Source organism: Dromaius novaehollandiae, chromosome 1 (assembly GCF_036370855.1).
Source record: "Dromaius novaehollandiae isolate bDroNov1 chromosome 1, bDroNov1.hap1, whole genome shotgun sequence".
Classification (NCBI taxonomy): domain Eukaryota; kingdom Metazoa; phylum Chordata; class Aves; order Casuariiformes; family Dromaiidae; genus Dromaius; species Dromaius novaehollandiae.
In genome coordinates this window covers 60,472,909-60,488,161 of record NC_088098.1, presented here as the reverse complement: position 1 = coordinate 60,488,161, position 15,253 = coordinate 60,472,909, and the positions used below count along the sequence as shown (strand labels likewise).

Genomic DNA, 15,253 nt, shown 5'->3' with positions numbered 1-15,253 from the left:
TGTGAGAATCTGAGTTGATTTCAGCTCTTTTTTTGTGGGGAAAAGGGGGGGGGGGAGGAAAAGGGGGAGGAAGGGGGGGAAAGGGGGGGGGGAAGGAGAAATGGGAATAAAGAGATGAGGAAAAAAGTTTTTTTCTTTAAGCTTCAACAAAAACTAAAGCCAGTAGAAATATTCCCCAAAGTTGTTTTTTTATTATGGAATTAGCTTTTCTGTTAAAACAAATATTTTCTTTTACTGTTTATAATCCAAACTCCTATAGTATTGTGCTAGAGTATAGAAGTCTGAAAATGAAATTGGCTGGTCAGTTTTTATCATCCAAAATGACTTAGAATAGACCACTTTATGTGGGATCTCAGGACACTTCTACAATAAAAGTAGAAATTAAATTACAAAAGACAGAAAAAGGTACATTGGCTTTTTCAGCCTGTTTACATTTCATAGTCTGAATATCTGCATTACTTGCTTAGGTGGTATCAGAATATCATTTCTCATAGAGTAGTGACAGATCAGTCAGTAAATTAACTTAAAATATTTAACCTGATTGTTTTCAAAACACAGACTTGCTAGCTGAACATCTTTTTAAAGACTTTTAGACAAGTAAACCTGCTTTCTTCACCAGGCTGCAGTGATCTTGTGCACCGAAAGTATCTGATACTGTCAGTTAAAAAACTACCAGAGCACATTATCTGATAGAACCATGCAATTATAAGGGAGGCAGAACTCTCCATCTCTGCAAGATCTTCCTGGCTTCTGGAATAGACCTTCCTCATATGAGTAAAGGCTGAGAGAGCTAGGACTGCTCTGCCTGGAGAGCCTGGAGAAAAGACAACTGAGAGGGGATCTTATCAATGCATTTAAGTATCTAAAGGGAGGGTGTAAAGAGGACAGGGCCAGACTCTTTTCAGTGGTGCCCAGTGACAGGACAAGAGGCAACAGGCACAAACTGAAACACAAACTGAAAACATCTGAAAATAAGGAAAAACTTTTCGCTGAGAGGGTGGTCAAAACCTGGAACAGGTTGCCCGGAGAGGTTGTGGAGTCTCCATCCTTGTAGATACTCAAAAGCCATCTAATGGGGTCCTAGGCAACCTGCTCTAGGTTGAGCAGGGGGGTTGGACTAGATGTTCTTGAAAAGGTCCCTTCCAACCTCAACCGTTCTGTGTGCAATTCTGTGATCACCCCATGTTTGATGCTTGGATGATACGACTGAAAGCAACATTAATGAGGAATATCCACTGCACGGCATTTTCAAAGGCATGTGACTGTTCTCACCTTCAGCTTCTTTCTCCATTAGCTCACAGAGAGCAAAGGTAACCCTGCACAGTGAGAGGGCAGCAACTGCAAGAGTCTATTCAAGGACAGAAGCTGCAGTTTTGATGAGCAGTGGTTTAGCTGCCTGCAGAATGTCCAGCTCAGGGTCCAGTGAACGACCAAGCCCTTCCAGGACCATGATGGCAAAGATGATGGAAGCAAAGTTGCTCTCGAGCTTCACCTAGAACCATAAGAGACTGAATGGACTCCATGGACCAAAGATTTTTTTTTTTTCTTCTGAACCCCGTCCACAGAGGAATCAGCTCTGGATAAGTGGGGAGGAAAGGAAGGAGGTTGGAGGATGGATCCTCAAGCACATCTGAAACCATACTGCAACTTTATCACTACTAAAATCCAGCAGCAGGTCCAAAAAGCAGCAAACAGAGGAATTGACAAAAGGGAACCCAAGGGTTCATGTTTTTCAATTCCAAGAATGGATTTTTTTCCTTCAAACTAGCAGGAATAGCAGGAGCTAGGAATGTTCCTAGCTCTATTGCTAAGGCATTTATAAGCTGCAGTAGTATCCATTGTATTAAAGTGCATGCACTTGTGTATGGGAGAACTCACCTTCTGAACAGCCACAGAAGAGCCCCACAGATCACAGAGGAAACAGTTCCCTGGCTTGCACATGAACAAACTACTGCCTGATTCCCAGCCATGCGCTAGAACTGCTTCAAGGCATACAAGGGCATTAAGGAATCATGGAGCTGGGAGCAGGACTTGCTTCATAACAGCTTCAATTGCACCTGATGTTACTGGATGCCAGCTTAATTTTAACAACAAAAAGCCCTAAGGAATGCTTAAGGGGATCCTTTGCAGGCTGGCCAGTCCTACAGCTGACCTAAACAACACTCATCTCTTCTGGTTCAGGCCACCGCAGCTCTGTTGATTTCCAAGACTGTTTGCAAGCATGGAAGCTTGTCCCCCAAATACTATTAAATATAAAACGAAATCTCCTCTCTGTGAAGAACTCACTTTCGAGGTCTAAAACAAACCAGTAAAAGGGCCTAGTGCTGTTACGTAACCACTTATTAAGGAAGAAACAAGTTCAAGGAAGAAGCTTGCATACACATATACCAGATTTCAATTTCTGCTTCTAAGGGACTAAAATAGATAGGAAAAAACATGTGTGAGAGCAACACTTTCCTTCTAGTGTGTAATACCGACAATTAAATGCAGTATTGAAGACAAAACACAACAAAATGGAAATTGGTCTTGGTAGGATGTATATAAGGCCCTGAGAAACAGCATGCCTGAAACACTTGGATGCATTCTTGCAGTTCCCCTCCTAGCAGCTCATTTCAGGAGTCACAGTCTCCCTCCTTGTCAACCCTTCACCATCCCCATAGTTCTCCCTCCCCAAATGAGCTTCCAGCTGTTGAAGGCAGGCAGTGACTGGACCTCACCTTATGGGTCATCAATAACTTAAAGACATTCGAGAGGAGATTTGCCACTTGAAGCTGGAATACAAAAGGAGAAGTTAAGTCTGCTGATTAGAGAGCGAGGAAAAAAACACACACAAACCTGTGGTCAGCAAGACTAAGCCACATGCATGAAAGACAGGATAAGAATTAAAATTCTGAGCGTTAGAACTTTGTCCTGTTGGGGGGGGCAAGATTACTGGGCTGACAACAGCCAACATCAAGGTGTGACCCACTCCAGGATAAGGAGTTCAGCTATGACCCAGTACATACCCATTGTCCTGCTTACACGCCAGCCCAGGAAGGCAGAACATCTGACCTCGCAGCTGTACAGAATATGCGTTAGTTTGCTCAGTACCACCATACTACATTCTCTGCAGTGCCCAGGCTGGCCGTAGCTAGCAGGATGCAAGCTCTAACATCAGGTTTAGCAACACTTTACAGCAGACTGGCAGATTGTAGATTAAAAAAATAATAATAAAAAAACCACTTTTGTAATTAGAAGGAAACGAGAGAAGATTTCAAGGACTTTCTCCTCCATCTGAGACACTGAAAACCAAGTACTGGGCAGTGCTGATGGGATCAGAGCTGGCCTTTCCACCAGGACCACTCTGAAAGCAAAGCTGCACTGAGTTACAGGTAAGTGAGGGTGAGACACTGTTTGTGCACTTACCTTTCCCAGGGCGATGGTATTCCCCCGAGCTTTGGTCACTAGCTCTGCCATCTCAGCTTTGAACTGCTCGATATCCTGGCACTGGTTAGCACGGGCATGATGGAGGATCAATTCAGCCACTCTCTCCCCCTGTAGAACAAGTTGCAAGGAAGAATCAGCAGAACTAGATCACTGGTACCAGCTGGCCTATGCGGAGCTGTACACCACCATCCCTGGAAGGCTTTTGCTGCAGAGGTTCCTGGAAGGAACTCCCCCACTCTCCTTTTCCAGTAGTTTTTGGACTAACAAAAACCCAAGGGATTAACAGAAGCAAGTACAAAAAGAGCTGAACTGGTCCAAAAGGCTTAGCTGGTATCTCACAAAGCCCTACTTTATTTTTCTTGTAGGGGAGGATGCAACAAAGGTCATTGGTCAGCCAGTGAGGAGAAATTTTAAGGGGAAAGATAAAACCACAGGATTAACATCAGAGCAGATAATGGTGTAAAAATGGGCAGCTATTAACCTCTTCTATGGGATAAGTCCAACCCTCTATTTTCAAACTGTGGAGGAAGAGTAAGCTGATTCTGTGCCAGCATACACTTGGACAGAAAAGGAAGAAGGGGAAAGAGTCATATGCAAGCTTCATTTATGAGAGCAGCTTTATGGCTCTTTTTGGCAAAGCTGTATGACAGTGACACACAGAGCCAGAGGCCCCGAGTTTGGCAATGAGACTGCAGAACATGAATTATACGCAGCCCAAGCCATGAGGGACTTACATTTGAGTGGCTGCTCTGTAGCTGAAGTAAATCTGGCAGCATAGCACATCCTGAACACATGGACGCTAGCATGACTTCTGGGCATGTTTCAGCAGATAAAACAGACACAGAGATAAAATGTGTTCCCCCTGTATGCTGGTGAACCCTCCAACTCACAGCTGAGAAATAGCAATATGCCAGTAAGAGCACTGATACTTGTTCTCAGAATGAACAGAAGACATCAGCACTGGATTCTCTAGTCCATCAGTGTATTTAAAGTAAGAGGGAACAAGAAGGAAGAAATTCCCCTTGTACAGAGAAGCCTAGCATAGATCAGACCTCCTGCCTGTCTTGCTGGCTTCTCTCTGTAAATGCTGACACAACAGCAGAAGGGAGGGTGGCGTGGGCTTCCTAGCAGTAAGGCATGGAAGGCTGCAGCAGGGAATGTGTGTTGAAGATTTTAATCCGTTCCCTTCTCTGCTCTAGCAAAATCTGGCAGACTCTGCAACAGCCTCTGAAGTGCAAGTGGCTCCCAAGCAGTCCTAACTTGCACCAAAACCACTCCAAACCAGGGAGTCGCAGCCACTGCTTCCCATCAAACTCTGTCACTCTCACAGGCCCCTGAAATCACTCCATTCTGGGGGGCCACCTTGCTTTAGCTGAGCATCTTATCTGTGTTTGATATAGCTTTCAAGCTAGCTGATAGCAAGTCTCCTCTCTCCCCCAGGGAGGACTGTAAGGGAAAACAAAGAATACTACATTTCGGCCATCAGATTCTCCAGCTGTCTCCCTTCCGCAGCCTCAGCTCCCCAGCCCCATGACATCAGCCTTCACCTGGCCCTGGACAACAGCAGTGAAAACTGCCCGGAAGTTCTGCATGTCAGCAGTCTGCAGCTCTGCCACGATCCCTGCATCCAGCAGCACCAGGCAGAGCTGCCCATGGGGCGGCTGCACTTCCACCACAAGCATGTCACACAGGTCCACCATGGCTGTCTGCTCCTTGCTGCTTGCGCTGATGTGGGCCATGCCTTGGACCAGGATGTTCCCAGGGTGCAAGTCAGCATGAACAAAGTTGTCAACAAAGACCTGGAGAGAGGACAAGTCTCAGAGCAGCTCATTCCAACCAAGCCTGCCCACACCAAACTCCCAGGCAAATCATACAGGTTCATTTCTGGTCTGTTCCCCATTATTACTAACATGCATCACCCCATGCAATGACACAGCAAATGGTACTGCTGAGGACAAGCTAGGCTGAAACAGCATGAGTGCTAGTCATCCTGGGGGAGTCAGCAGAGCTGTGTGAAGCAATCATGCACATTTGCTAGAGGTCCAGTAAGACAGCAAGCAGTTTCAGCAGTTCCAATTGCTCTCTGACAATTAACCCTAACCTAGATGGACACTAGTGGGCCGTGGCAAAGAGAAATGCAGTAAGAACAGATCCTTTGCCATTCCTTGGTATGGGATTTAGTGAATGACTAGGGGTTTGTTTACTCCAGCACATCAATCCACATTACAATTGTATTAAAAAGTGAGGAGAATAAGTTAGAAGAGGAGACAGATGTATGTAGCATTCCTCTGCCTCTGCTACTGGCTGGCAGCAGGAAGGAGTAACAACAGGGCAAACACAATGGTATACTTCCCACCAACCCTCCTGGCAACCTGCAACTGCAGGTCTTCCTGCCCCAAGGGGGCTTATCTTCATATTTGAGGGATTTCCTTCTCCTACAAATTTGTCCAATTGCCATGTAAATTAGAGCAGCATGAAAAAAGGAGTGCTTTTTGGGTGCTGTGTGGAAAAGTGCTTTCGGATAGCTTCGTTTGTGGCCTCCTTGTTCTGTTCTGAGAAACCATAGATAACAGCTGTCATACACCCATGAATGTGTGCATCTGCCACAAGCTGCCCTCATTTCTCTGCTTTCCAGAGTTGAGTCCCAATCTATTTCATCATTCTCATATGATGGAAATCATTCCACTCCAGAAGTCATCCTCTCTGCCCTCCTCTGCACCTTTTCTAATTCTATTAGAGCCTTTGAGATGGAAGGTTATGGACAGGGAGGACTAGAACTGCACAAAGTATTTAAGAAACAGGCCTTTACTGCCTGTATACTGCCTTAATGTTGTTCCATTGCTAATTCTTTTCTACTACTAGAATTTGGTTTGCTTTTTTTTGATTGCACATAACCATTGAGATTATACATAAATACATATAATAAATACATTTTTACATATATATATATATATATATATTTAAAAAGTTGAGATTATGTATGCATGTACATATAAGTTCTTTACCTCCTTGAAAATGGTAGTTTTGGAGGAAGGCTAGAAAGTGAATGAACTAGGCTAGCTGGTTTCCCTGTGGGTTGCATCCGTAGTTTCTGCAGAGAGTATGGTATTTGCTAATTACATTGCACTTTATTGCACTTGCACAACACATGAATATTCATGAAATGGATTAGTCGGTTTCCCTAAGCAATGCACTGATGAAACTGCACTGGGTCCCTACCCCCAGCAGGTCTCCCTGCTGATGGTGCCTACCATCTTTAGGAGCATGTCCATGCCCATCTTTGCAAGCCTCTGCCTCAGCTCTTTGCCAATCTCTGCATGCAGGTACTGGGAAATAGGCTCACTCTCCTGAAATAAAGACAGAGCTGGAGTCAAACACACCCTGTGTCCCACCCTTCAACCACCCCTCTAGCCACCTCTGCAAAGATTAGGGGGAAGGCAACAAAAATACCCTAAAAAGGATCTGCTCAGTGGAGGCTGTACCTACTGTGATAGGGAACACAGAAGAAGAAAAGAATTTGTTCTCTGGAAAGAGTGTGAAATAGCCTGGGACAGAAATACCCTCAGCAAGGCTGCATACACAAAAACTAAGACTGAGAGAATAGCTTAAACATCCACAAGGGAAGCAAAGCAAGCATCAGAAAGGGTCAGGTTGCAAGTTCCTTGCTTTGACCCACCATGGAGGCAAGCCAGAGCACAGTGCTAGAGTGGAAAGCACAGGCAAGCACATGGTGACTGGACACACTGCCAGTTAGCTTTGGCTTCAGGCCAAGTGTTCACTTCTATATGGAGTTGTCTGCCACCTGTCTTTTGGAATGTACTGTTTATGAACAAAGAGTAGAAGAGACACTGAAGGAAGGACATCAATCTCATTAAGCAAATAAGAGAAAGGCAGCATCCTCCTGCCTCTGATCTCTCCCTCTCAAAGGGGGTGCATTAGTGTGTTCTCCTAAGGACCTTCTCACTGCTACCACCATTCCCAGACCCCACTATTCTTACCTCAAATGTTTCCACTAGAACATCTGTTGTTACCAAGGGGCGAAGAGGAGTTGGGAACTTCACAAAATCAATATCCAGGAAATTTTGTCGGAAGCGTTCCAGATTCCTGGCTTCATAGCGTAAGTCGATCTCAAGGGAGAAGAAAAAGCAGGGTTGAGAATTAGATGCAATTAGATCTTGAAGATCCTGCATGAGGATGTGACTGTATTATGCAACACCTCATACCAGTGAAACTGATCAGAGCCAGAATGAAAACAAAATATGAAGTGGTACTTCTTACACACTTAAAGCATTCCTGATGGAAGAGTAAGAGACTGGGTAATAAACAGCCCACAAGCCAGCAACCTAGAAATACACGTTACTCCTACTATTGGCATAGTGTCTCAAAAAGAGGGGGAAAAAAAGCATTATTTTCAATAGGATGAGATGGATCCTGAGCCAAAGCTTACTGTCAAAAAGCAAGACAGACAGGAAGAATTGCAGCCCTAGCCTCATTTTGTAAGTAGGCGGCTGTAGTGCGCAGAAGTTTAATGTGACCCGTACAAAATAATCCACTGTGCAAAGTCTTGGCCCCCGCTCTCCTCAGTGAACCAGTGCCTTGACACAAGGGCCTCTCTCCTACCCAAGCAATATTCCTTTACCTTCCGCTTTATCCTCCAGGCACCTCTCCTGTCCACTGCTGCTGCTCAAGGATATGGGGGGAGGGGGCTGACCTTACCTGACTTCCCTCATCTGGAAATGGGAAATATCTCAGGAATATTTCTTGCTCTTTCAAAGAGAAATGAAAATAAATGACAACAGGCCTGTCAGGTGCTCTCCTGATCCTGTGTCTTCAGAACCTTCAGCAAAAGCTCTGCCCAGCTAAACTGGCACTAGGAACCTTAACACACATCCAAACAGAGTCAACAACTTACAACCCAGGTTTTTTTTGTTGTGTGGATTTTTGAAAGAGTAGAAAAGAATTAAGATTTTGAAAGGTTTATAACAGACTAAAGATACTAGAACCTAGACATGAAAGTGAAATTAGCAGATAGTAGTTTCTTTAATATGGAAAAGTCACATTTCCTGTTAATGGAAACACAAGAGCAATTAACGGTGTAGTGAAGTTTTTGTAAATTTGGAAGTAAGGATATTTTAGTGCTGTGTCCTTATAAGACATTAATGAAGTAGGACATTTTTCAGAGCTACTTGCAAAGTTTAGCTTTCACCAACACTATGATTCTGATCATGTTATTACAGAATGTTTTACAGAACATGTTATGAACTGATTTAAAAGTATCTTAATTATGTTAGTATATATCTTAATGCTAACAAACATAACCAATGAGTATAGGTTGCAAACGTATATGTAGGTTTAAAACAAAAACAATATGTCTGAGAGAGATAAGTTTAGAGATTCTTTTCCTAAGAAATGACCTCTCATTATCAGTCACCCTTCTTTTACAATCCTGCAAAAAGAACTGTGGCTATGCTAACCACCTGTTCAGTTTCTTTTTTTTGCTAGAAAACTTACTCAAAGTTTTAACAAACATTGTTAAATCTTGCTTTTCTACTCCGTGAGCATATGAGGTTTCCTACAGTAATATTCGTATGACTGATTAGAAGAAGAAACATAATTAAAGAACAGGCCAGCCTTCATCTGGCCCTTTAGAAAGCAGCAGTATGAACAGAGTTAAGGCAAGAACAGACTTCGCCAATCAGTATCTAAAAAAAGGAGCAGTTGTGTTTCAGTGTGTGGAGATCATGGCATTGCACGTACCTGCTGAATCATAAGCTTCTCAAACTCCTCCACAATCTCTGTCAAACTGAGCCACTTGAACCCAGGGAGAAGTTCAATGATGCGACTACCCATCTTCATGAGAAACAGATCCATTTGGACTTGGTGGACTAGCCCAGGGTGCAGAACCTGGGCAAGAAAAAACAGTGATAAGATCAACTACCAAAATACTGTAAAGACAACAGGCCATTTCAATCAACTAAAATGACACATTCCAAATAGTCAGAACTCAGCCTATAAAACTGGAAGCTAACAAGGCTTAACTAGTTAGTCCTGGGAAGAATTCACATTTCTCCATGGATTAAGTTGTGAAGAAACACTTTATAATAATCTTCAAACAGAATACATCTATGCTGGAGCCTATGATCTCACCAATTCCCATTGGTTTTGCTCTCCACCCCTCTCCCTGCCATGTAGTATTGATTAGTATTTGGAATAGCTTGAATAAGACTTGCTGGACCTAAATTCTCTGTTCCAAGTTCTTCACATGAGGAGACAGAAGGTGCTTCATTTTATGGTGAAAGGTGAAACCTAGCTTCATATTCATTCTTTTCATATAATTTGGCCCTTGCAACTATTTCTGGTATGCACGTGCCATGCCAAATGCTGGTATGAGCTGTATGAATACTAGAGGTCTCCAGACTGGCAAGAGTTGGGGCCACTGCAAGTCAGGATTGGAGCTGGCTGGAACCAAGGGCAGACAAAAGATACTGAGGGGGACAAGCATCACTTCCCTCTGCTGCACTTGACCCTTGCCAGTCTACTCATCTTCATGGGAACTAAAATCCAATCAGCCTTGTTCAGCATCCTCCACTTTCACACATCTACCAGTAAGATATATGACTTACTTTAATGGCTACAGGAATCAGATGTCTGGCTGATGAAGGGTTTGCACTCAGGAACGGTTCGGCCATCTGCTGCATAAGGGGTGCCGCCCCCGCGGGCCTTCCCGGGGAGCAGCCTTTTGGACTTGGCTCCCCCCTGCTCTTCTCCTCCTGCATCTCCTCATGCTTCCTCCTCCCAAGCCACCTGAAGAGGCCTCTAAAACCAGAAACTTCCCATGCTTTGAAAGCAGACCTGAGCATGGAGTGTCTCGCTAGCTCCCCGGCCTGGGAGCCAGCAATGGCCGCGAGGTCGGCGTAGGCTTTATACACCTGGGCGACGCAGCCCGAGCCGACTGGCTCCTGGCTTGAGAACTTGAGGATGCCCCTCCAGTCCTCGCCGAAGGCTTTCCTCAGGAGCTCGTCGGTGTGGCCCCAGGGGTGTGGGCTCACCTCAACGTGCAGCTTGGAAAACTCAGTGCAGAAGGCCTCAGAGAAGAGGTCCCTGCGGGTGCTGGCCCACTGGCCCAGCTTGATGCAGGTGGGGCCGGCGGTCTCGGCGGCCCTGCGCAGCAGCCACAGCCACAGCCCGCCCAGCCGGGGCGACAGGCGGCTCAGCGGGTAGAGCAGCAGCAAAGGCCCGAACCGCAGCAGCAGCCCGCAGGCCCGCAGGCCCAGGCGCACGGCCAGGCCCAGCCGCCACAGCAGCGGCGGCGGCGGCAGCGGCGGCGGCGGCGGCTCCGGGCAGCGCTCCGCAGCACCCGCCGGTCGCCCGGCCGCGGTGGGCACCGCCAAGGGCACCGCCAAGGCCACGGCGGCCCATGACGCGTCCCGCGGCACCCCCCAGCGCCCCGCGGCTGCGCGGGGCCCGGCCCGAGCCCCCCGCGCCGCCGCCGCCGCCGGCCGCGCCACGAGCAGCAGCACCAACCGCCGCGCGGCGCCGCCCGCCGCCGCCATCACGGGGCGGGCGCCGCGGCCCCGCCCCCGGCTCCCACCGCCCCGCCCCGAGCCGCGGCCCCGCCCCTTAAAGGCGCCGCGCGCTCTCGGCCCGGCCCCGCCCCGCCCCGGCGGCGCCGCACAGGCGGTGGCAGCCGCCCCGCACCAGCGACGCGAGACCCCGAGCGCACGCCCCGGGGAGCTCGGGCGGCCCGCGGGAAGCTAGCCAAAACCAGAAAAAAAAAAAAAGAAAAAGATAAATTCAACTCATAGTCCTCATAAAGAGACGACTAAAAGGGAGAAATCAGGGCTGTCCTTCTCTGTAAAGGCTTCGGCTTCTTTGCAGTCAAAGGGTGTTTCTGTTTGCAGTGGAAGATGGTTTATATTTTTCTCAGGATATTTATTTACAGCTTCCTTATCATTGTAATTCTTGTGCTTGCTTGGGTTACATGCTATTTTTGATCCTAACAAAAGTACTAGGAATCTTGGCTTTGTAGCCCAAACAACTGAAGTGTCACCATGGAAAACAGGGGGAATCATTTAATCAAAAATAGGTCAAGAGATTTCAAGAACCAGGGTCAGAGATGAAACTATTCTTCTAAAGAAACTGAACTTGTTCTTTGTGCCCTTGATGTATCTAGTCTTTAGGTGCACCCAAGATATCGTGCATGAGTGTCCTTCTAGAAACATATTTATCATGCTTTCTCACACTGTTTGTTTCTGAGGTGTATTTTAACAATACCAGGTGTTCAGCTATGGAAAATGGACTGAAACAACGAAGGAAGGTTTCTTTTGTTGCCTGTCTAAAATGCCACGTAACTACCTTGTTGTGGGAGTACAACAGGATGGGAAATGCAGCCCTCAGTTAGTGATATCACCTCAGGGGCTTCAAGCATGAGGTGCTGCTAGCGTTGCTGCCCACCATCCTTGGTGTATCTGTTCTGAAGGGGATTAGAAGACAGCCAGATGATTACTCACAGTTCATGGAGGAGCCTTGCCCAAATTTATTCCAGTAGCACCTTAACTAGAAATTTCTTCTGAGTTTTGGTTTGACATAAGGCCATCCTTCACCGCAAACTTACCCTTCTAGTCTGGCAAAGGTTTGGTTATGTTGGGAGCGGGGCACAAACCCCTGTTCTTGGTGGTAAATGGATGATCTGTGTGACCTCCTGTGTTATTCTGGGTCTGTTCTTACTTTTGATATTGCTTCCACTGGACTTGGCACCATGCTGTGTGGAGGGACTAATAAAATGAACCAGGCTGCTGTCTGCTGAGTGGATCGAGGAGAAAGGTGGTTGTCCATGTGCTCTCTGGAATGGAGTTGGGTCTCCACTGCTTGCTGTCCCACAGCACTTTTCTCCACCGGGAGGCCCTGGCAGAAAGGGCAAGGTGGCTCAAGACCTCGTGATTTCTGCATCCTGACTGCCCTTTGGCTCAGCATTTCTCTGTCCTCGTTTCTTGGGGATGGTGCATTTCTCAGTCTGGGTCCAAATGAGGGCCAGGTAGCTAAGGAGCAGTGCAGACAATGTGGAAGTACCGCTGTTGCCCAGGAAGTTGCATGGCAGCAGAAGTCTGTCTGCTTTGGCAGTTCAGGGGCCTTTGGCTGTCCAACGTGCAGTTTAGGCAGGTCTTGCTGTCTCAATTTCAATGGTCAGCAGAAGGAATTCACTCACCTAAAGAGACAGCAGCCTTTGGTGGTGTGTTACTGCAGACATGTGTGTGTGGCCCCCGTGGGTCAGGCTGTGGCAATAGGCGTTGTATGGCTGGCACGTGCAGGGGTACTTCAGCTATTGCACATTGTACCTGTCCCTTACAGAGCAAGGGGCACATGGTCTTGAGTCTATGCTGGCTTGCAGTTAATTTCTGAGTACAGTTCAAGCCCTTTACATCTTGGTTTTATGCACTACCTTAAAAACAATCTGTCCTGTCATACTATTCCCCTGTTCAGCATTTCCAGCTTCACACTTGCAAAAATTATGAGCTGACTCTCAAAAATCGTGAGACTTTTTCATGAAAGTAACCAGCATTAAAAATGCTAATGTTTGGCTCTTTTTACTGCCTTCTGCATCGGAGCATTTTAAAGCTTTCCCCCCTGCCCCATGATAAGCTAGAAATGTCCTTTTTATTTTTAACTAAAAGCTGACGGTCTCTAGTGATAGCCTGACTCTTGCAGTTGAAGTCTCACGATTATTAGTGCTTTCCTTAGTGAGCTTTAACTAACTTACCAATGTAAGTCCCCAAAGGCACATGACAGGGCACTAGTAGTAAAAAAAAAACAACTGATGAGAAGATAGTGGTGGTTCAACAGAGCTCCTGAAGTGTTTAATCTTCCAGGCTTGCTCTGAGTCCTGGGCTTTTTAGGCTTGCAGAAGGGCTGACGGTGGTTGTTTTGGGTCTCTTACTTATTCCCTGAGTCAGGTGGTGAATTACTAACCTTGTTGCATAATTATGTGGTTACACAGTGTTGCTCATTTCCTTAGTAATGGCCATGTGCCTTTTATAAACTAAAACAAAGTAACCTGTTGCTGAAGATGCAGCTGACAGTGGAATCATCTGTCTCTCCGTTTTGGGAGCTTTTTCTGCATGACCATTACCCATCAATGAATGTGTTTCAGAGGACAGCCATTGCCCAGGCGATGCCAACCTCGTGTTACAGGCTTGGCTGTTCACACAGGGCTACTGTCCTACGCCAGGAGGCTCTGAAATCAGAGCTATGGCCTTCCCAACTTCTGGTTCCCAGTTTCAGCATATATTAATGACTGCATACTTTTACTCAGAAGAACTTTCTACTATTTTTCCTGTTCCAGATCTCTCCCTTACTTTAATATGTAGCTCATCTCTGAACAAAGAAAATCGTGTGCTGTCGAAGAGCTGGATTAGGGCCCTGTGCCGGTGAACAGATGTACCCATGTAAGCTACTCTGCAGGCTTAAGGCTTTTACGACTAACTGCTTTTCAATGAAGCATACGTAGGCTGTGGCATTTTTAATGGAAATGCTGTGGCAAATGCTGTGGCATTTTCAATGGAAAGTTGGAGTGACTGGTGCCATATTGGTAGCAAGTAAGGACTTGCTGCTTTCCCTCTGATACCTGTATTCACAGCTAGAAAAGGTGTCTTGTGCACTTCCTCTCTAATTTCATGACTTTTTGTTCCTTGCAGATAGAATAACATCCAGAAAATACCGAGGGGAAACTGGGCAAGTCCCCTGAAGAGGAAGCAGTCTGGAATTGGTGAATTTTTCAGTGAGTGTGCCCTACAGAGGGGCAAAGTAGCTTCCGAGCATGGGGTCAGGTACTGTGACCCAGCTGGTGAGGCACTGGATCTCCCAAGTGAGCTGTGAGAGCAGATCTGCATTTTTGTCTTTGCTACAGGCATTTCCCTTCACCTTCATGTATTACCCCTGCCCTGGGCTTGCACAATCTCCTACCATGCTGGATCAATACGGGCTCGCAGATAGCACGACGAGATGCAATGTCCCCATCCTATGTGGTTTAACTGTGGGATTTGCAATAACCGGTAATTTTTTTCAAGTCCCAGCTTCTGGAGTTATGTTACTTAATGAAAATCTCAGCTGTGATTTCTTTAACACAACAACATGACACTGCGACAGAGAAAAGTTAGAAAAGTGACCTCTGCACAAGTGAGACAGAAGGTGAGAAAGGCGGATTTAAAGAGCCCATATATGATTGTTTTCTTAGGTATGGTTTTAAGACAATTGAACGAGTTTTGAGTCCTACCCTTATCACTACTTGGTGATAAGCACCAAGCCATTGCCCCTGAAGCTGGCAGTAATGTGACCGCTGGCATTTGTGCCTGCCCCAAACGCTCTCAGAGACAGCAAATGAGATCCACTCGACACCCGGGGGTTTGCCCCGTGGTAGGAAATCATTTTAGCGTACGCCAGGGACGTTTGGGGGCTGGAGGGAGCCGTTTTGTGACAATGTCCACTTTTAGCTCGGGCGTCCTGCATTGCCAAGGCCATTCGAGGAGAGATGGAGACCAAGAGCCCCAAGGACGGTCCCGTGCCAGGAGGGAGAGGGCAGCTGAGGGGGCTCTCAGCATGCCTTGGCCCCGGTGCTGGGCCCCTCCACGGTCGCAGGGGTCCTGCCTCGTCCCGGCCGCCGCTTTCCTCCCCCAAACCGACGCTGGGCAGCGCCGGCGTGCGGAACCAGGCTGTGGGGCAGCGCCCAGGGGAAGCCAGGCGACTCCAGGGCCCTCGGTGGGGCGGCGGGGACGGCGAGGGCCCCGAGGCGGCCCGGCGGCGTCGCCATGGCGACGGGGCCTGCCCATGGCGG

The 15,253-nt window shown here is 47.0% G+C and overlaps 1 protein-coding gene across 1 annotated transcript; it reads right to left on the bottom strand.

Annotated features, from left to right (window-relative positions):
* Nucleotides 1-171: 171 nt before the first annotated feature.
* On the bottom strand, nt 172-11,009 carry ADCK2 (aarF domain containing kinase 2). The gene is made up of 8 exons (XM_026119766.2): nt 10,050-11,009; nt 9,184-9,330; nt 7,425-7,553; nt 6,678-6,773; nt 4,974-5,225; nt 3,406-3,534; nt 2,718-2,771; nt 172-1,492 (listed from the first exon to the last, which is right to left on the bottom strand). The coding sequence occupies exons 1-8, from the start codon at nt 10,977-10,979 to the stop codon at nt 1,349-1,351; spliced, it is 1,881 nt and encodes a 626-aa protein (XP_025975551.2). The 5' UTR covers nt 10,980-11,009; the 3' UTR covers nt 172-1,348.
* Between the last annotated feature and the right edge of the window lie 4,244 nt (nt 11,010-15,253).